This window comes from Anarhichas minor, unplaced genomic scaffold (assembly GCF_050575085.1).
Source record: "Anarhichas minor isolate MPS153535 unplaced genomic scaffold, ASM5057508v1 ptg000007l, whole genome shotgun sequence".
NCBI lineage: Eukaryota > Metazoa > Chordata > Actinopteri > Perciformes > Anarhichadidae > Anarhichas > Anarhichas minor.
In genome coordinates this window covers 16,139,801-16,162,232 of record NW_027466453.1, presented here as the reverse complement: position 1 = coordinate 16,162,232, position 22,432 = coordinate 16,139,801, and the positions used below count along the sequence as shown (strand labels likewise).

Genomic DNA, 22,432 nt, shown 5'->3' with positions numbered 1-22,432 from the left:
TGACTGTGTGTGATAGTGTTTACTTTTCTGTCTGCATGTAAATGTGTCTTTGTGCTTATTTGTAGCACTATGCACACATGTATAACTGTCACTGCAAAACTCGCCCATCCACTGTGGGATTTGTCAATCTGCTGTCCAGAGGTCTGTATGATGGTTATGAATGATGATTGACAATCAGCTTTTTTTTATTACAGTTTTAGTGTCGAGCCTGAAAACACAAGCGCCCTCTGGATTAGATGCAAAATCAGCTTTACAACCAAAACAGTTGGAGATTCAATGTCACCAAAAATGACAATATCTCTCTATTTGATGTGAAAATTAAACATTAAAGCGACTATCAGGGCTCTAGGCACATGCCGTAATCTTGTGAATTAATGTATACTATCAATAGCGGCACAATAAATTGTTATTTAGTTCAAAGTGTAGTGGCTTTACAAATTTGTCTTTTGCTTTGATCGTTAGAAATGGAATAGGGAATAACAGCTTTGACGATATAGAGGATTATGAAATATGTTGAAATATGTGATCTGGCTCTCAGGCTTTCTGTTATTAAGTTGATTTAACCATATTCTGGTACAAATATGTAACGTTTTAAGACATTTATCACACAAAATCAGTTTTGTTAAAGACAACTGAAATGTTTTCTTTTTCACAGTAAGACGCAGGAGTTTACAGTTTTCTTTATTGTATTTAGGTTTCCTTGGCCACAATCAAATCATTCTTTTATTCCCTTATTCCATAATGTAATAAACTATAAACTATAATTCATTTGCAGTTAATACAGCTTTTAAAGTGGAGATGGCAATCCTTTTTTGTCAGTGTAATAATCTATTGGGTGAACTACAGCTCTACAGTGTCATTCTTCTTAACGAAACCAAATGATCTAATCGTTCTCTGCAGGTGATACTACTGCACTTTCCATTTCTCCAACTTACTGTACTTACCGGTCTGCTCACGCCCACATTCATTCACTCAGAGCCCAGGCTAATTGATTTGTCACTCGGTGATGAGACTGATGTCTTATTCTTTTCAGGGATATGTGGTGACTAATTAAAGGCAGAGGCACAGATGGTGGTAGTTTAATGTCGTCGGTCTATTTTAGTTTGGTAAGAGAAAGCAGAGAGCTAAGGTGGCAGAGGGAGTGAGCGTGAGCAATGGAGAAGAAAGAAACTGATAATATATAAGAGGGGGTGCTGGACTGATCAAAGATAGAAAAAATGCGGAGGACATATGAACGATGAAATGGGAATAAGATGGGCGGATATAGAAAGAATTTATCATACAGTTATCAGCTGGCACTTTGTCTCTTTTTATGTAGTGTCAGCCACTCCCGCGAGCAGTCATTGTGCATAGTGTCATTTATTGGCTGGGGTGGCTCTAGGGCCTGCTTTACAACTGGGTCAATGGAGTAGCAGGTAACACACAAACACAATGCCACATGTGCCAAAAAACAGAACTGCATGTTGTGTAGATTTGCAGTGGGTGTACTGTAAATGTGAATGTGTGCCTGGCCAAAAGGTTCTGAGACTGACAGGGAAGTGAGATACAAAAGTTCCAAGTTTAGTTCAACCTTTTGATGAATAACAGGTGCATTTTTAACAGGTGAGCTAGATTGTCTTGGATGACTTTGATGACGTATTTAAGGAACATTACTTCTTAAATATGAACAAAGGCAGTTGCCATCCTCAGTTTCAAAGGGCTGGATGGCTGCAACCACAGAGGATGATGCACCTTATTTTGCCACTGTGAAAAAGCTGAGTAAGTCCCGAACAAAGATGTGAAAAATGAAGTAGACCCACAGGCTCCGACAACAGAGGGAGACATGATCGTGCATGATGAGAATGAGTCATGGGCGGCAGATACACTATTGTCAGTGGCATTTGTTTGGCAAGCATTCTGACAAATGAGTTGGCAGTGCCAAGTGTTTTAGCACTCTGTGCCTTGCCTTGCCGCTTCGATGATTTTAGAAAAGATATGTATTGACTATCTTTCAAAAAGTCTGAGGATAAATGAGGATTGCAGTACTGAAGCAATTACATGAGGCAATAAAGGATAAACATCTGGGGAAGCTCGCAAAAGTGATGTAGTAACATCATGTCATAATACTTGTCCTTAACTGTTGCAATGACTATGGTGTCTTAAAACTATTTGATTCCCTACCATATTCATCTGATTTGGCAATATCTGTCTCCCATCTGTCCTTAAGCCCTGACAAGCATTTAGTTGGATCTATTAAGGGATTTTGAGGCTGAGGCACTGTAGCATCACTGGTAGAAATGTGTAGATGTTAAAGGAGAGTAATGTGTTGAAAGGTAACTGATCATTTAATACATACGTCCTCATATAGTAAGCTTAGAACTTTTCACACAGCCCTCAGTGTATTCATTGTTGTAGGATATAACTGTCCAACTGTATTTTGTTACTGTCACATCTTTTTCTTAACATGTTTGTCTACAAATTTGCCAGTATATTTGTGTTTATACATGCTTTGTGTGCGTTTGTGGTGTAGTGCCTTTGTACAACTTCACAAAGAGTGTGTTTATATATATGTGTGTGTGTGTGTGTGTGTGTGTGTGTGTGTGTGTGTGTGTGTTTGTGCCAGGTGGAACCAGTTGGACCTCGCTATTGTGCTTCTGTCAGTGATGGGAATCACCCTGGAGGAGATCGAGATCAGTGCGGCCCTGCCCATCAACCCCACTATCATCAGGATCATGAGAGTACTGAGAATAGCAAGAGGTACAGTATATATACCACACGTGTGTGAAATATGCCCCTCCCCCCACCCCCCCCCCCCCCCCACACACACACACACACACACACACACACTCACTCACAAGTCCTATCCAGCCACACTTCCTGTAAATCATTTAAGTGCAATTGAACATTGATTTAGTTTTGGTGTGTTAAAATCTCAGTTAGCTGTTGCATAGCAGCTAATGTCTAGGCTGCTTTCTTGTGTGTGTGTGTGTGTGTGTGTGTGTGTGTGTGTGTGTGTGTTACACAGGCTGTAAATAAAGAACTGACCTTTCCACAGTTAAATGTTTCCCATTTAGCCTGTAATTGAACCTGAGGGATTTCCCTCTAAATGGCCACACTTAAAGTCTCTCTCCCACACACACACACAAACAGTGCTGAAGCTGCTGAAGATGGCGACAGGAATGAGAGCCCTGCTGGATACGGTGGTCCAAGCCCTGCCTCAGGTACAGTATACACACACCCACACACATGTTACACACTGTCTTCCCTCTTTCTCTCACCAAGAGATGGTGGGTCAGTCTCAGTCAATAGCCAGAATAGCCAGTCTGCAGTTAATTTGGTGGTGAGGCGTCCACAGAGTCAATCAGTTTCTAGGCCGTCCCAGAGTCAAAATCATTCCAGTGCACTGACAGTTCAATGCTCTAGAAAATTCCCAGAATGCATTTTTGCTCGCTATTCTTACTGACTGGTCGTCGTGTCTGTTTGCTTTGTAGCATAATGTTATGGGTGAGAAATAAAATAGGAAACAACAGAACGAATGTATCTTGTTATGTTTGCGTGTGGTTTTCATGTGCGGCCTCCAAATCTTCATCAGTGTCCCAATGTTTATTGATCAATTAATAATTCCTTTTTTATTTGATTCATATTAAATAATGTTTGTCTTAAGCTCTGTTCACTGAACACTGATGTCTTACTTTGAGCATGAATTTGACCTTTGACATTTTAGTGATTATACTTGTAAAAACCTAAAGCAATAGTTTGACTATGTGCCCTCTGGTGCTTCTAAAAGTCACTACATAACATTAACAGGTTATATCTCTTTTGTTGAATCTGCACAAAACCCATGTAGAAAAACTAAGCTAAGCTAACTGGCTGCTTCCTCCAGCTAAATATTTGACCTACAGACGTGAGATAAGTGTTGATCTTCTCATCAAAGTCTCAACAAGAAAGCGAATGAGCATATTTTCCTTAATGTTAAGCTTTTTCTATAAATAACAGACAGGTTCGGTGAAAAGACAGTATACAGGTATACAGTCTCATGTATGGACATGCAGGGACACAGTCACACACGTGCACACAGTATGACCCATTCACCATCAGAAGTACGATGAAGCAAACAAAGGAAAACAGGTGGTGAGAGGAAAGGAGGGCAGGCAGAGGTGAGGGAGAGCAGATTCCTTGTCTTTCTTTTCTATTGATCCCCCTCTCATTAACACTTAGCCCTTTGCTATATCCCAAGGACACGAGGGGAGGTAATTAAAACTCAGGTTAATTTAACATTTCCAGGAGGTCTCTCTCTCTCTGTATGGGTGTGTGTGCATATTTAGGTACTGAAAGGGTGAGAGTGAAAGCGCTACACCTGGCGAGAGATTAATCTGAGGTGATATTACACTATATTTCACTGTGAAAATGAAATGGCTGTCTGCCAACATTTCTTTATTACATCACATTGGATATTGAAGACAGTATCGACATTTCAACTAAGGCTTTATACAGCCCGACAAAGGAGCAGGCAAATGCACTGATATTGGTTTGAGGAGGCAAGAAATATGAATGATGCCATCATGACGCACAGGGACCGACGTCTGCTAGAATAATAATTTATGAGATTTGACATGATGTGAATGCAAGAAGTTTATATATTTAATAGGCCGTGACGGGACACAGAGATCTAATGAGGGATCCATACATTTAGACTAAATGGGTGAGTTAGCTTAATAGCTCATTGGCATGTTAAGAGAAATGCGTTTTCACGGCTTGTCGTCACAAAGACGCAGCAAGACAAAGTAATTTTACCCACAAGCGTCCTCCATTATCCTCTCCTCCCCAACTAATGCGAAATGGCTGCAACTCACCATTCCCTCACACTAATAGCTTATATCATGTTGGTACTAAAGTCGAGCCAGTTGTTTTATGTCTTCCGTGGGAATGGCTGAGAAACTGAATAGCCGGAGGCAGATGTGGACCCCACATGGAATGTGCTTGGGAAGGCGTCAGAGCTGTGTCCTGTGAAACTATTTGTATTTAGCTTTAAAAATTAATAAAATGTAAAATAATAAAACAAAGTTTGTGGACATTTGTGCAAAAACTATCTTGTTAAAATAAAGCTAATGTTTATTTTCATCCTGTATAGTGAAAGTTATTATTATACATCTTCAGCTCATGTTTATTTTATCCTGTATATGGTTAATTATGATGATATATCTGCAGTTCTTATGTATTCTCATCCTGTGTAGTGTAACCTATTATTATATACATTTGCATTTGTTTATTTTCATCCTGTAAAGCATAAATTAGTATTATATAAGCATCTGCATAGAATACACCATTAAATCCTTCCCAGTAAAACTTCTCAAAAGTGCATTCATCCTCATCTTGGATCCCGCATAGACTCGGGCCATTATGAAGCACAGATTAAGTACTCCATGCAGGATAGCACTAACTTGGAGGTGTACTTGAGGCAAACCCCAGTACAGTCACATTTAGAATGATTACAGCACTCCAAATTAAAGGTTGTTTGGCAATTAACTCTATTACTTTCAGTCCAAAGGGACTCACCGGACTGTGCTCCATGTAATGGGGCATATTTGTCTACATCAAAAGTAAACTTTCATATTTCGCTTTTTAGATGCCGCTAAACATTTCTGTTGTGTTATATGCATGCAGATATTAGGTTATTTTTCAGCACCACCTGCAGCTCTTTGATTAAGTGTAGAATTGACCAGGTGAATCATCATTTTTGTGAATAGTCGTTTTTGCTGGTTTCCTCCTAACAATTAGCATTGCAGTGCATTTCAAAGGATGGAAGACACGTAAGCAAATATTTTAAACCTTGAGTTTAAGATAATTGAATAGATGCTAATTCTATTACTCTAATATCTCATTCTAGTTCAATTTAATGTAATCTAAATTCAGTCATATTTGTTTGACTTGGCTCCTATTTGCTCCTATTCCCTGCAACTATCTCAACATATTTTATTTTTAATAAACTTTATTGGCAATGCAGCCTCTGTGCAATCTCTTTAGAATAAGCTTTGTCCTATAGCCGTAATGTTGATGTATTATTCCTCAACCAAACGCTACAAAGTAACCATCAGATTTAGAATATCTCTCCCCTGAAGAACAGGTGGAGGGATCTAAACCTCTCTGGAGGTATAATTATAGTAACTATTTGTCAGTGCATTTCCTCATTCCCGGTTGAGCAGTGTTGTTAGCAGAGTGTTAAAGACATGTGAATAGGAGACTGGGTTTTGTATCCCTGTAATGGGATTAGATTGTGCCCTGAGAGTTTACTGTGCAACATCATCATCACCATTAAGTAGTGGTAACAGAAGGCTGTTTTGTGGTGGAACTGAGCCAAGTCCCAAACCCCCAAACTCAAAAAATCACAACCGCATCAGGGGTTCAGTTGTATCAAAGTCTCAGAGGAAATTGTGCCATGGTTCGTAGAACCAAGCAGGGTATGGGAGCAACAAGCTAGAAACAATCTATTGCACATTTTAATGCTCAACCTTTCCACCCTATATTTGATGTCCTGCTTCCTGGTGTGTTCAATAACTGTGTTCAACAATATGCCCTTGAGTAGCAATTTAAAAGGGGGTTGAATTACATTCAGGCAAGCAAGCCTACAGCTGATGTATCTCAGGTCCCATTAGCAATGACTTTTTTGTTGTCTACTGCTGTTCACTAATAAAGAACTTGTAGTCTTGTGTATTTGATATTGAGTATATCATTTAACCAGAGCTTAAAACCTAACCATAATACTGTTGAGGTATACTTTTTTGATGCAGATGTTAGAATGTTGTCAAATGGTTTTGTGCATGGTAAGATGTTCTCCCGTGTGTGTGTGTCTGTGTGTGTGTGTGTGTGTGTGTGTGTGTGTGTGTGTTTTGCAGGTGGGTAACCTGGGCCTGCTTTTCATGCTGCTGTTTTTCATCTACGCCGCCTTAGGAGTAGAGCTATTTGGAGAACTTGGTGAGTGCTCATGACATCCAGTCCAATGCTACAAAGGGTTATGTCAAACAAAACCTCTTATTTTCTCTCTACGTGTGAACTTTAAATATAAAGTAGGTTAAGCAATAATACAGTTTACCACAAATCCATATATTTAATCTAGAATTTTGAGTTTTGGACGGATTTTCTTTTCACACTCGATGGTTTAAACTGTTGAGAAACAGGTGTTTTCTGGTATGTACCAAAATATACATTTTTCTACATGTGGTAATGAACATAAACTCATCCACGTTGGATTATTCCTTTCATCAATATATGGTAATGTTTGCATGAAAGGATTATGCTCTATTTGAAGAGCACGTTGTCCATACATCATCACTATAGGTGTAAGGCGATTTAAAATAAGCATAATGTCAATGTCTGTCCCAGTATTAAAAATAACTTGTGTCTTCCAGTTATGGTGCACTCATTTTGATAAACTCAACTTGTGTATATAAAAGCAAGAGGACTTGTATTAACTTTATTATGAAAATCTTATTTCCTCTCCATCCTTTATTCCTTTTCATCAGTTCTCTCCCCTGCAGTCAGACAGCCATTAGGGAATCAACCCACTCTCCAATATTCTGATACATAAGTACTGTCCTAAAATATCCACATTGAAGTTGGAAGATATTTCCTCTGAACTGTCACATTCCCCTTGTGTGCTGCAGCTGCAGCCCGTGGCAACATTGCTTCCTATTGGAGCTTGGCAGGAAAAGGATTAGTGGCAAATGCAAGTGTCGCTTTCTTGATTCTTGAGGCCATTCCAGAGATTATCTTGGGATATAAGCTCAAAGACAAATAGAGTGTTTGGTCACATTGCTACCGATTTGATAACAGGCTGTCTACACTGAGTTGCCTTGTTTGGACAGTCATCCAGGCAGCTTAGTGACAGAAATGGCGCATGCCTCTGCAGTTTTGGGGAGCAATGAAATGTTTAAGTGTTGAGTGTTCAAACTCACAAGTCTCTTCTTCTTCTTCTCTTGTTGTCCCTGCCCACTTCCTGTTGCATGTTCTCTTTATCCTCTCACATCTTCTTTATCTGTGACCTGATAACGTCTTCTCTTCCTCCATCCATCTCACTCTCATCCTCAGTTTGCAATGAAGACTACCCATGTGAGGGTATGAGTCGTCACGCTACCTTTGAGAACTTTGGCATGGCCTTCCTAACCCTGTTTCAAGTCTCCACGGGCGACAACTGGAATGGCATCATGAAGGTACAAAGTTACTTATAATATAATTTAATATTTGTGTTTTTAAAAGGAGGAAAAACTGAAACACAGAACTAGAGAAATCAGTGAGGAGGTGGTCTGAGAAATACAAGAGAAAAAACTTTATATCTCTATATCTCACTCTTGTGATACTCTGATGAATAGGAAATGTGCTTGCTCAGCACCGGGAGCACAGATTTCCTTACTGATAGGCAGGGGAGTGACTGTGCCTCATTACACACACACACACACACACACAAAATACCAATTTACCCTGTACACACATCTACTCCCATCAGCAGCTATCACCACTCCTCCGTACACCAAGGGCTGTGAGGGGAAAAGAGATTATGCTGGTGCGCGTCGTCAGGCGCCGACCATTAAACACACACTGGATACAGGGAGTGTGGATGGTAGCGGGCCATGAAGCAAACCAGCGGGCCACAGATGCAACCTCTCAGAGTAAATCTCTGTCATTTTTGCTGTCAAATTACTACCTGGGCTGTGAGACAGGTAGACCTACTTTGGATTAGTAAGAAGCAGGTGAGGCAGAGTGGTAATCAGTCGTGCAATGACGATAGGAAAGAGTGGAAATCATCAGGGAGAGGAAGGTAGGTAAAAAGAAAGGAGGCACCATAGAACTGTAATAAGAGGGAAGACAAGAGGATGGAAAAGGGGTTAAAAGAACTGACCAGTTATTAAGATTTGTTTTCTCTAGAGAGTAAACTACGGGGGGAAACAAATCAAAAAAGGGGGAAGGTATCACAGCATGTGAAGAAATGGAGATTAGGAAGAAGAAAGACCAAAATTATGTACAGAAATAAGATGGAAAAGGAGTGACGGCAGAAAAGGGAAACGTTGTGTGTGTGAAGGAGCAAAGTGTGTAAATGCCGTGCCAAATTAAATAGAAAAGACCAGCTTCAGCTCAGAGAGCTAAAATTGTTGTGTGCGGTCACAGCCTGGGTGAGATACGTGTACTTCCTCCAGAAAACACTTGTCACTTTGGTTCTGCTCTGACTGAACTCCGCTGAGCGCATGTTAACCAGAGTGGAAAACCACTAGAATAATAGAGGGGAAAAAAGCCTCCTGTTGTTTTGAATAGAGGCAAAACAATTAAGTGCATGATGATTACACAAGTTGTCATGAATACAAAGAGCCTTGTTAACAAGAGCTAGATGCATTCCATTACCTAAAACATTTTTAATATGAATACCAATTTTCATTGCGTAGCGGTGTGGCTGAGCTATCAGCATTCGAAAATTACATTTAGATCTTGACTTTTCTCCTCTGCATTTTTTGCCACTATCAGTAGTCAAGATAAGGATGTTTTGTTGTTGCTTAAGCAAAGTTAAATGTAAGTTATTCTAAGTTGTTGCAGGGCTGCTGTATTAAATTACTTTAAAATATATAGTTTTGTTCACTTCCGGTATCTTCACAGAGCTTTATCCGGAAACTTTTGTACTCCTTTTAGCTTATCTGTTTTGTCTCTTGGACCGTCCCCTGTTCTCCGTCTGCTGACGCAGCACTGTCCTGACCTTTTTCCTCATCCTCTCCCTTTATGACACCAGGACACATTGCGGGAGTGCCCACCGGACAACGCCGGTGATGTGGACTATGCCTGCAACCCTAGCCTTCAGTTTATCTCGCCCATGTACTTTGTCTCCTTCGTGCTCACCGCCCAGTTCGTGCTCATCAATGTGGTGGTGGCCGTGCTGATGAAGCACCTGGACGACTCCAACAAGGAGGCCCAAGAGGAGGCGGAGATGGATGCAGAAATTGAGCTGGAGCTGGCCCAGGGCACCCTCTGTTGCATGGGCGCCCCCAGCTGCGGGGGTGGGAGGGTGGATAAAGGACTGGTTGCTGCTGGACCTGGAGGCACAGCAGGGGGACATGACAGAGGATATGGAGAGAGGGGAGAAGGAGTGAGGAGGATGCTTCATTCAGCAGGCAGTGCACACTCGGGAGCGTACAACTCCCGTGACTCCAGCCGAACCCTGTACTCACCAGCACAAGTGAGTGTGTATATTTCTGTGTGTGTGTGTGTGTGAGAGTGTGATAAGGTGTTAGTATTCTTATGTTTGTTAACTGATTTCGTATATGTGTGGGTCTGCAAATAGGGATGCGTCAAGCCGATTACAATATATATAGTAAGGAGTTATGGAAAGCGCAATGCAGTCCTGATTGTCTTAATAAGTGCAAACATTTATAACATATATAAATTGCTGTAATAATTGCTTGATAATTTAAAGTAAGCAAGCACGTAAAACATAACACAGACATCTCTACATTTGAGGATTCAGTTCTGTTTCTCTGTCTGGCTGCCTGTCAGTTTGCTTCTCTTAACACAGTATCAATAAATTAGTTCATGCTGAGAAAATTACATATTTCATTCACAAACCGGAGGAATACAAAAAAGGGTAAACAATATGGCAGTGATTTCTGTACAGTGTTTGAATGGTGCTGACATGGGAGAGTGGGAATCATTGTTCCGTTTCCTATTGTGAAATGAACTGACGGACACATTGCGTGATTACACTCCGTCATTTAACTAATCTCTTTGTGTAATTGGTTTGAACTTTTACACATTTTGTGAGAAGGAAGGGGTGAGGAAGGTTAAGCATTTACACAAAGTGAGGGAATAAAAAGAAAAGGGAGATGAAAGGAAAGAGGGGAAGAGACACTAAGCTGTGCCTTAATTGCAACATTGTACAAGTGCAGTTGTGTTAAGAAATCAGTTGTTATGAATGCGAAAACATTAGGCTGGAATTAAAGGCATTTCCGAAATCACAAGTAAACTACTTAAGTGATATTCAGCAGATAAAAGTCAAGGCCAGGCCGTATATTTCAATTCTAAGTATGTTTTTGTTTGTGTTTCACTGTAGTCATAGCAAGGAGAGATGAACAACTAACGGCTTTCTCAATGGAGTTTACATTTAAGCTTTACTAACCTTTCAGTGCTCACATTGAGACTGCAAGAGTTTGCAGACACACATGCACAGGTTACATTTGTGAGATGATCATTTCACATCAGTGTGTGAGAGTAGATGGTTTATCGTTTCCACTCGCACTCTGACAGCAGCTTCCATTATGAAATCGCTGAGATATCCGTGCGGAAACACGCATGCAGATGACTCATCGGCTGCCACAAAGAGCCTCTCACCTTTGGCTGCATTGAGTCATTTTTAGCTCAGTGTGGCAAAGACACTTAATGCAGAACAGGGAGAACACACTGGCATCATCCTCCCCCTCTCTCTCTCTCTCTCTCTCTCTCTCTCTCTCTCTCATTCTCAGTCTCTCAAGTGATGCAATAAGGGATCTGGTAGACCGATGCAATTTATTCAGAGCACAGGTCCTAGGGTTGGTGTGTGTGCGTGTGTGTGTGTGTGTGCGCGTACACGTGTGTAAAATGGTTCCTGTGAACCCAAACATTGTGACATTTTCTCCTATGGTGCTTTAAAATTTCGTGAATCTCCACATATCGTCATAATGTTATTAGTAGCTACGCCAACAAATACAAATCATTTTCCTTGGGACGCTAGATACATAAATATTGGTTTGAAGTCCAATTTTTTTCGTCATTCAAACTTTGAGTATACACACATCAACTCAAAGGGTGCAGATAGATTGGATGAGTCTTGATGATATATGGAGAATTCAAGAGCTCCAGAAAGATGGCAGCTACAACTAGTATATTCTATATTGTGCCATAATACACGCTGAAAAAGTCATTTTCGACTATATGGTGGAACACTGGCAATATATTGCACGGGGACTAGAGGCGACACTGTAGGAAGTCGACACACAGAGGGAGAGAGGAAGGGAATAAGAGAGGAGAGATAATAGCTGAGCCAGTGACAGTCAGATAGACGCAGTAATTAATTTCAGCTCTCTCTCTCTCTCTCAACTTCCATTCCCAGTAGACGGGCCCCATTGTTGCCCACTAATACAGTTATTAATGGAGGCCACCACAGTCAATCAAAAATTTATTTTTTTATATATATATCAAGTTCTCCACCTCCGAAGAATGGATTATCCTGGGACTGTCTGTTTGAGAGAGAAAAATGTTGTTTTTTTTACACATACGTGTATTAAAAGAGCTGGATATGGCAGAGTCAGCCTTACTGACGATTTGTCCTCGTGCCAAAATGCGGCACTGAAACACTGTTTCATAAACCAGCATGATTTCGGTATATTTATAGTGCAAGGCGTACAGTAACCTATCTCTTGAATCCTTAGCCCCCTCATTTTCAAAACACGAGCCGTGAGTGATTGTAATATAACAGTTTGAGTCAGAAATGTGTTTGCATAAGATACCTAAGTATAGTCCGATAAGCGTTGTTGTAGCAATATGTCATGAAAATAGGCTTGTGTGGGGATTGAAGAGGAGTGACCTTGTTTCGCAATACCTTTCGGGATATATCTGCTGATATAATACAGTTATTTTGGCTGTTATGAATGTGCTACAGTCAGGCACAATGCATCTAATTCATGCTGAAATACAGTGACCTGCCAAGAAACACAGAAATCATTTTAAAAGTAGTTTCCTTTTTTTCCTGCCAGATTGGTTTTCCCAGAAACCAATCTGGCAGATGAGATTCAAGCAAGGAAGGATCATTTCAGTCACATGAAAAGCCCTGACTGATTCAGTCTAAATTGCTTTAAACCTAATAATAATAATAATACCCAGAGCACAAAGCAAATGCTTAAATCTTAAATTGTTTCAACAAGGTATTGAACAGCCTAATTGAGGTGATATATCATCAGCACCGCTCTCAGTGCTCAAGGCTTTGATTGTAAAATGATGTGTTACTTGGCTAATGATGGTTTGGAGTGATATTATTGAGGAGCCTTTTATCAAAAGCAAGCTGTGTTTAGCCCTAAAGGCCAACGAAGTATGAGAGGGTGATTTGTTCTAGTTTATTTTTCCATTATCTCCAACACAGAGAACGTGTTTGAGATGCTTTTCTTTTACTTTTATGGAATCATTTTAGAAATAAAGGCTGAGGTAGTGTGAGATCTACCTGGGTTTGGGTAAATATGCACATGTGTGACTGTGTACAAATGTGTGTGAGTACATTAAGCATAAAAGCATACCTGCGTGTGCACACTGACATTTTTATAACCCTTACTATGGTGTATGCATTTCCCTGCGTGTTCTTTGTCCTCGCATGTCCGCATGTGCACATGTTTGCACCTGCGTGCAATACTGGTCTGCTGGCCTGCGTCTCGTGTGTGTGTCTTTGTGTCTGTGTGTGTGTGCGCGTGTGTGTGTGTGTGTTTGTGTTCCAGGAGAGCCAATGGCTGGACAGCGTCTCTCTTCTGATCAAGGATACACTGGAGGGGGAGATGCTGATGATCGACAACCTCTCCGGTTCTGTCTTCCACCACTATTCTTCTCCTCCACCCATCTGCAGAGATTGCAAGGGCCATCCACAAGAGGTACCACCATGAATACACATGAATGAATATATATATACGCAGCACAAACAAACACACACACACTCATACACCTCATGAGGGCAATAGCTCAAGATATTAAATGCATCCTTGTGTTTTAAATTAGAGAAACAGAAACAGAACCAAAGGCATCCATATTTTTGGATAAACATCTGGATCTATTTATAACAATACCACTTTAATATTGGCACATTAGGAACCATGTTGCTAGACATGGACACTTTTATGACCATGTTTATCAATGCTATTTATAAAAATCAGCCCAGCAACAAATCTAGGCACATTTCAGGCAAACATTACACTACCCCTTGAGGAGAGTCACAGGTGAATCTGCAGTCCTCCTCGCTCGCTGTTCCTGAGACTCTTTGGCTTGACAGCAGCGTTGAGTGAGTGAGTGAGTGAGAGTGAGAGTGAGAGTGAGAGAGAGAGAGAGAGAGAGAGAGAGAGAGAGAGGCACATTCAGTGGACCACTCAGCAGTCAGACTGAAATATAAACTGATTGTATGATGCAATACATAGTGTATTTGAAAAAGGCCATGGTTTAATTGGTGTGTTCAGTCAGGGCATCTTACCAACAGGCTTACTAAGTCTTGTTTCCTTATCTTGTTTTTTAACCAGCTCAGCTTTGAAGCTCTGAAGTCCTGTGAGGGACCCAAATGGGATGTTATACCCGCAGTTTCTTGTTGTCAAATAAATGTAAATTTTAAGATTTTGTGGACACAGATAATTAAAGATAAGTAACATTTACCATTCTTGATTTATAAATTGCTTTTACTCCTTTGCATGAAATTAGGACCAAAAGATAAATTATTCTGAGAAGTCTGGGTCCGTTAGGAGTGATTTCTTGTTTTGAGATGCTTGGTAAACATGGCCCCAGGGGTTGGATGAAAATACTCTTGAGGGAGATGTTAAAATAAATTCACACTGGATGCAAGCACCAAATAGTTGTGAACGTAGAAATAAGACTGAACGACACATACCTTCTTTAGCACACATACCGTATGTATACGCAAAAATATACAGAAAACAGTATAAGCAAACATACAGGATATACACACGTGCACACACAAGGGGTTTCATTGCCCAGTGTGTTGTGAGGAAAAACACATTTTTGCCTGCATCAACTGTGTTACAAAAACTTACCAAACTATTACTATGCAAAACCAGTGAATAGTAAAGCTCAGTAGTCCTGAAACCCTGAACACACACACACACATATACAAGAAAAACACATTCATACACACACACACACACACACACAACCATGATGTCCGGGAGCGGATTATGTGCATGCACATTGCCAACAGGGATGCACACGTGAACATGCATTTGCATGCACTTTCATGGACATAAACAAACACAGGGCTTCATTCATCGCACAAAGCAGTTTGAATAGGAAGTGTTGTTGAAGTTCATGCTTTATAAAGCGCGTCAACTACTGTATGAGCTATTGTGATGCAGTATATGACAGGGAATTTCAGCCCTTTATTAAACACAAGATAATTTCCATATGTGCAGAAATGTGGATTAATGAGGCCCGTTGCATGCATACACGCATGCAACCATTCCTGATATGCATGCCTTTATGCACGCACTAACACTGTCCTTGACTTGTGCTTGTATTGTGGGGTATTTTGTAAGCAGGAGATCCTGCATAAAACACACTCTCAAACATACTGTCCTCTGGCAGTGTTCTCCATCAGAATGACAAAGTGCAGCGGGTCAGCTCAGAAGAAGCAATAACTGGGCTCTACACCTCCTCACCTGTCAGTCCTGCTTTCTGCCTGTCTGCAGATGCTGTCAAACCATCAATCTTCCCTCGCTCTTTTACATGCTTCTTCCTCCCATCAGTCCCTCTGCTCCTCTGGCTATCCATCTATCTATCTCTGATTTACTGTAGCTGACCCTGTACTGTTGTCATTCATTTCCCAATGTCCTTTTTAACCATCAGACTTGCATATTGTAAGTTTGTATGTGAGTGAGAGCTATTGTGGGTGTGTGCCATTTTCAGACAGATGAGTCTTTCACTGCTTCTGTACAATGACGTTGTGTTTAAGGGGACAGGAAGGCGCAGCGGGACACCCGGGTGCAGTGTGTGTGACAGTTATTCATCAAGGAACTGCCTAATAAGAGACTGACTACAGTCGAGTCTGCAGGGAACTGTTTAATAGAGTAGTGAAGGCCTTTGACGTTTATGCAGTTGCTTGCATAAACAGGCACTTTTCAAACAAAATCATTTCTCTGACTCTATTTTAAGAGATTCTGCATCAGAGGTGCAGCATCTCATCATCGTGCATTTGATAGAAAACAAAAATGTATACATTGATGCAACTACGACACAAACATTGAAATACTTAGCGAATCATTTGAATCACCTGTGTAGGATTTCAACATTTCTTTGGTGGCTAGTGAAAAAGCCCGTGGTAGACAGCAATAAGGAGGCGTGTGCCTGTTTTTTTTTTTTACCTGTGTGTTGTAAATTATCATCTGACTGCTGGTGCACTTGTTTCCTATGTTTTACATGAATTATTGCTTACCATGTCCACATGCCATGTGGTCATGAGATTTCAGTCATGCTTATTTTCTCGTTTTATTTCATTGCCTCCCTGCGGTGCTGAATGAAACAATCCTTTGCCTCTTCACTCTCAGGCTGCGGTGGACACTTTCAATTAGTTCTTGCCTGAGTCCCATTACCGAGGAAGCACATGTGTAGCAAGTCCTCCTGTACCCGTTATGCCTTTTCCGTTGTACCTGGAGGCTCATAAACAGAAAGGAATACAGGGAGAGAAGGCTGCAGTTTCCATTACCTGCTGATGAATGTACCAACCGATGACTCACATGGACCCTTTTGAAGCTATTTACGACCCGATTCTGAGAGACGAAGCAAATCAGCAGATATGGTGCTGTGACATAGTAGCATTAGGGATAGCCGGTATACTGAGACAAAGCAGAAAAACTGCAAAGCGCTCCTTTAAATTAACGAGTTTCAATGCTATGCGTCTGCTTTGCTTCCTTGCCTCATCCCACCGTACCTCTTTTTTTTCTCTGTCTCCCTCTCTCTCTCTCTCTTCCTCCCTCCTTGTGCAACGGTAATTTACTGCTACATATTGGCTGTGAATCATTCGCTATGATCCTCTTTGTCTTTCTCATAGGGGTACGTGTTAATATATATCGCTCCGTCTGGTTAAAGAAACACTGCTTGAGCTCATCATAGAACCCCCAGAACCCTGAAATTCCACTCCAACTCCCCGTTTGCAGTATGTTTTGAAATTGTGTTGCCATGGGAAAGGTAGAGAAGAGTGTCAGCCGAGAAGCTTGAGCTCTCAGGAGGCTCATGCAGCGATAATTTAAAACCAATTCCGCAGCCATTATGAGCTGAGTTACCTGATGAAACAAACTTAGCTGGAGCTAATGTTGGAACAAATGAGAGAGAGAGGTAGTAACAGTTGGTGTAATTGTTGTCACTTCCCAATTATTCTGTGTTTGGTAATGTTGTGTCTTTAGGATTGATGTACATGTGTGAGAGCACGACAAGGACTATGAGACACCGTTACCAAACACGCAGCAACATTTTAACGTTCACTTGTGTTTGAAAACATACTCAGTTGGCTATAAGGGCAGAATTATGAGGTTCTGGTGCAGCTACACCACCACTCTTGATGCAGATACTGCAGGTGTTTACCAAAAAACATACATGCATACACCGGCTGTAACGCACTGCTTGGATATATGCCCCTCGCCCTCTCATTCAGCCTCTCTTTTCACATATTTTGTTCGATTAATGATGACAATGCAATGTTGTTACTTCTTGAAATCTCTCACCCTGTTCTCTTTACAGACAGGTGCCACAGCTTTTTGGTCACCTTGAATTGTCAACATTTGGTGAAGCGTATCGAAACGTGGGGGAGGTTTTACTTATCTTGTTTGTGTAGCTCACATCGGCCTAAAAGAGATACTGTATGAACAAAGGAGTCATGAGAGACATCTTCAAAACATGGTTGCTGATCCTTTAGAAATGTAATATCTACGTACACAAAGATGTAAGATACTGGTTGTTGTGAACCCTAGAATAAATCTTGCAATATATTAAGCACTAATAAATGAATTCCAGGAAGTCTGAACCGTTTTGTTGTTCCTCTTCACGATCCCTTCCTGTTTTACGACATGAATAACGGAGGTACGTTTTTGCAGCAGATCAGGCTGGCGGAGATAGAGCAGGCATCGCTGAAATCAGAGCAACTGTCAGACAAGTCCTCATCCCCCGCTCTGCCAGATGACCTCAGCCTGGACGAACATACTGCCTACCTGCTGCTGGCGCGAGAGGGCAAGGTGGGTATTGAGCAGAGTGGTGAGATGGGAAGATTAGAATACACACTTCTGAGGCTTCTCTTGAAAGCCTTAACAAAATATAGAATACAATATGCAGTACTGATATACACATGCCCTTATCCCTATATGACTCATGTTCTGTGAGGCCAAAATGAAAAACAGTGTGAGGAAATTGAAATGTTTTTTTACAAAGATAATACCAATAAAGAAAGGGGATCTGCGCTTTGATCAGTGGTAATACTCTGCAATTTGCAAAGATGTTCTTGTTTTGCTTCACCCAGTATTTGCTCTGTATATATATGCTCAGATAAAAATCCTAATAAAATGATGATCATCCCAGTAATAACTATCATATACTGAATAATGAATGTGAGACGGAGAGCTTGGGAGTGAGCACCTGCTTTATTGTCAGCACCACGGTAATTTAGTTGGGCTGTATACCTGCTTGTCAAATTTACACACAACGTTGAGGCCAATTAAATCATCATGCCAGTATAACTTTTTTTGTGTAAAAAAAAAAATAAGCTTTTGAGAAAGAAAAAGATTCAGTAAACAATATAACACCCATTGTACCAGTATGCCCACTATTTTGATCAGTATACCGGCACTATGTCGCAATCCCCCAAGAGGATGAGCACAAACAATGGCAGAAGTTCACAGATCATTTTTACATCATTTTAAAAATACATAATAATTTCAACACAAAACAAACAGCAATTATAAAATCTGTTTCATGTCTATGCTGTAGGCTCTCTTGTGAATTACAGGTACAAACCTTAGGTTCCAACGAATCATTTATCGCTTTCTCTCTGTGTATCAGTGGAACCTATCTTGTCTTTGAAGAATCCACAGTCTATTCTCATGAATAAAACTAGGCTCTTCCTAGTTGCTGTCCTGTGTGGCTCTCACACCTCCCTCTCCCGCACCCACTCTCTCCCTTTTCGACTTTATCTTTCATGCTTGTCCTTTCTCAGTGCTACCCCTCTGGTAATCTCTGCACCTCCCTCTAGCCCCTCTATCTCCATCTCTTATCGTCCGTCCTTCCTAGATATCCTCCACTGTAATGGGGTAATGCTCCGTGGTTCTGGATAGCCAGATAAGCCTGCTATCACCAAGCTGTGAAACAGTGCTAATTTGAGGAGGGGGAAAAGGGAGGGGAAAGGAAAGGCTGAAGGTGAGAAAGGATCTAATGTTAGGGATTTCATTTTTCTAACACTGTTTGCTAAATAGAAGTGTCTGTGTGTGTGTCTGTGTGTGTGTGTGTTGCATTAAGCATGTGTGGCAAGGCTGTTTTAAGTTTGTTTGGGTGTGGGTGGCTGCCTGTTTGAAAGGGGGCTGTTCAGGAGCTAGGACTGAATGACTCAGGGATACAGTAATACAGTATTGGAAGCACAAAAGCGTACACACACACACGCACATGCACAAACACACTTAAATGATTCTGCAGTCCCTACATGATGGTAATTAAAACGTACGAAGTGAGAGCTTACAAAGCGGAACTCCTGCCTTAATCTACCTCCTGCTTCCCGCTTCCAGCTGTTGCAGCCGTCACACAGACTGACACGTTCATAACCAAACATTTATTGTTACAATATCTAACATTAACATGACAATAACAGGCTCTTTTAGCTCGTAATCAGTCCTCGCCCTTTCACTAGCACTTGAATGAAAAGCCCGAGCGATGATGTGAAACAGAGGCCATGTTTGATATCTGCAGGATGCCAGAGGGGCTGTTTTTTGCTGTACTCATTTTCTATCAGGCTTGGTCCAGGAATTGTTACTTAACAAAATATAATGCTAATCCTAAACCTAAATTGTCCTTTGCAGAAGAAATAAGAGCTTATGTCTTGCTGTGGTTTTAAGCTTTTTTTTCCACACACTAGTCAAATCATTTTTCAGCACATAAATTATCTCTGTTTTTAATTTGAACCTTTCCCAACATGTTTGATTTATCTTCTATTTCAAAAAAAAAGAAAAACACTTACTTGATTAACCTGTCCTGGAGATTAATTGGAAAATACTTTCTCTTCAATGTCAGATCATCTGTTCTCTTCCAGGGAAGGTGCAGCAGTGACTCCCGCAGCTCAGAAGAGGCTGGAGGTGGAGGAAGTCATGCAGGAGGCCACCAGACTCGGACCGTGGTGCAGAGCCAGGTGCAGGGGTTGGGCCAGCCCTGCCGGGCACTGCAGGAAATGGAGATGCAAACACACCAACCACATATGTGCTCACCTCACTTTAGCCCTGGTGAGTACAACCAGATAAAGTAAATCCACTGTGCTACCACCAATAGATTCAAATATGTATTTGTACCACTAGTTCATTTCTGATTTCATGTATTGCTTTTTTTGTGGCTTACATGCCAAATAAGATGGTGGGTAAAATTGACTGTAGCACAGGAAAGACACAATATGTACTAGAAATAACAGGGTTTTGTTAAACAAAAGCAAAGTTTTTGCTTCCAAGATGAAAATCAAAGAGAACTTATTGTAAAATTGTATTCACAGAAAGAGGATTAAAGGAGGAACTATATGTCCCAGAAATGTACCTCTCAAACTTGAGGAAGTGAGCATACAGAGGGCACTTCAATAGCTTGATATGATATGCATCACATCTGTGTAGATCTGCAGATTGTGCAGGGTATTACCATAATTCCTTTTTTTTCTTAATTTTTAAACCAAATGGCATCACAAAGCATATACTCAGACATTAAAACATCAACGTATTGAAACAGTTGGTCCTTTTACCCAACACCCTGCAGAGCATCAACTCACGACGTCCACCTGCAAGGGTTGTGCTTAGCTTGTTGACTTAATAGCTATTAATATACAATATTTAGATGAAAAAAAAATCCTTCTCATTCATGTCAAGGATATTCACAAGAAAGATGTAGACAGCAGACATTGACACCAGGATGAAAATGGAAAGAGTGTATTTCCTCCTCAAGGTGGCGTTTCCAGCAGCAGCAGTGAGGAAAGAAACAGAGGAGGAGGAGGAGGAGGAGGAGGAGGAGGAGGAGGAGGAGGAGAAGGAGGAGGAGGAGGAGGAGCCAGTGGCATTTCTCCTCTCTTCCATCTGCCTGCAGAGTTCTTCCACCCTGCAGGAGCAGCCATCCCAGCACCTCCCCGCAGTAGGAGCCTACGGTTGTCAAGGGGCCTTAGACTGACCTCCCCAGACTCCTGGGCTTCGCTCCGCTCCCCAGGAGCCCATAGCAAGATGCTCTGTACACAGGTAGGGGGAGAGGAGGAGAGGGGCAAAACACAGATAAATAGGTTATTGGACAGAGATAGTTGTAAGGTTTTAGTGTGGAAGAGGCTCAAGATTGAAGAAGTCATTAGATTGATGTAAACGATGTGCTTTTTTTTGTGCTTATCTGTGTGAGAAATGGCCTGAAGTTTGGTCACTGACAGCAGATGATGAATTATTCTGAAAACTGTTTTTTAATCAGCATTTAAATATATAACATAATGTTACACTCTGAATGAAAAAAGTGCTGGACTCATGTGCTTTGTTTTTTTCTTCCTTCTGTCTTCAGTATCCGTCCCACAGTGACTCATCCCTTGCTACAGGCAGCTCTGAGGGCAGCCTCCAGACCACCCTGGAAGAGGGACTGAGCTTCAGCGTCTCTCCACCACAGAACTTGGATTCGCCTTTGCCGACAGCTCCCTTACCACTCGTGTGCCCGCTCCCGTTGCTTGAAGACAGCAGTGCCATTTCCTCCCCAGTCCAGACCCTGAGACCAAGGCCGAGCCCCTCATCAGCCCTCACCCTCCAGGCCACCAGGGGCCACCAGCGTAGCCAGAGCAGTGGCCGAGGTAGCACCAGCCCGGGCTACGCCCGTGAAGACTCAATCGACCCTTCAGACGAGGACCTGGGCATAGGTATCGGATCATCAATTGGTGGTTGTGGCTCCAGTCAAGCGGGCAACAGTGAACATTTGTCAGAGACACTGAGCAGCTTGTCGCTGACATCGCTGCTGTCGCCCAGCTCCCTGGTGTACCCAGGAGGGGGGGTGAAGAAGTGCAACAGCACAGGCAGCCTGGACCAAGGGGGGATGCTGCTGTCGTCCCGGGGCAGGGAGGGACGCAGGGAGATTCTGGGCTTGGAGCTTATGGACCCCCAAGGCTTCTTGGCCAACCCCTGGACGGGGGTATTAGTTGATACAAGAAGAGGAGAAGGACGAGTTGAAATAAGAGATGGCGAGCAAGGGTTCAAAGGGAAGAGCTCAAGCCAAACAACAGTAGGGCCTTGTCGGAAAAACAGATGAAACCTACTGTTCACTCTTTCTTTGTCTCTCCATTCCTTGGATCTAAACCCATAGCTGTCCCTCTCGCTCTCTCTGCTTCCATCAGTGAGAGAGAGGCTCGATGACACATGATGTCCCGTATTCCAAAACCAAACACTCATCTTGCCCCCTCAACCCCTTTCTATACATTTGTGACAAGCCCATGTCCTATTTCGTACTACCT

General features: G+C 41.7%; 1 protein-coding gene across 1 annotated transcript in view; it reads left to right on the top strand.

The window, feature by feature from the left end:
* cacna1ia (calcium voltage-gated channel subunit alpha1 Ia) overlaps positions 1-22,230 on the top strand; it is a 102,107-nt gene extending 79,877 nt beyond the window's left edge. The window contains exons 27-36 of the mRNA XM_076080917.1: positions 2,603-2,736; positions 3,130-3,200; positions 6,873-6,951; positions 8,065-8,186; positions 9,749-10,192; positions 13,470-13,619; positions 17,829-17,966; positions 20,024-20,210; positions 20,911-21,194; positions 21,499-22,230. Coding sequence (XP_075937032.1) covers positions 2,603-2,736; positions 3,130-3,200; positions 6,873-6,951; positions 8,065-8,186; positions 9,749-10,192; positions 13,470-13,619; positions 17,829-17,966; positions 20,024-20,210; positions 20,911-21,194; positions 21,499-22,230 — 2,341 coding nt within the window. The remainder of the gene's footprint in view (positions 1-2,602; positions 2,737-3,129; positions 3,201-6,872; positions 6,952-8,064; positions 8,187-9,748; positions 10,193-13,469; positions 13,620-17,828; positions 17,967-20,023; positions 20,211-20,910; positions 21,195-21,498) is intronic.
* Positions 22,231-22,432: the final 202 nt, after the last annotated feature.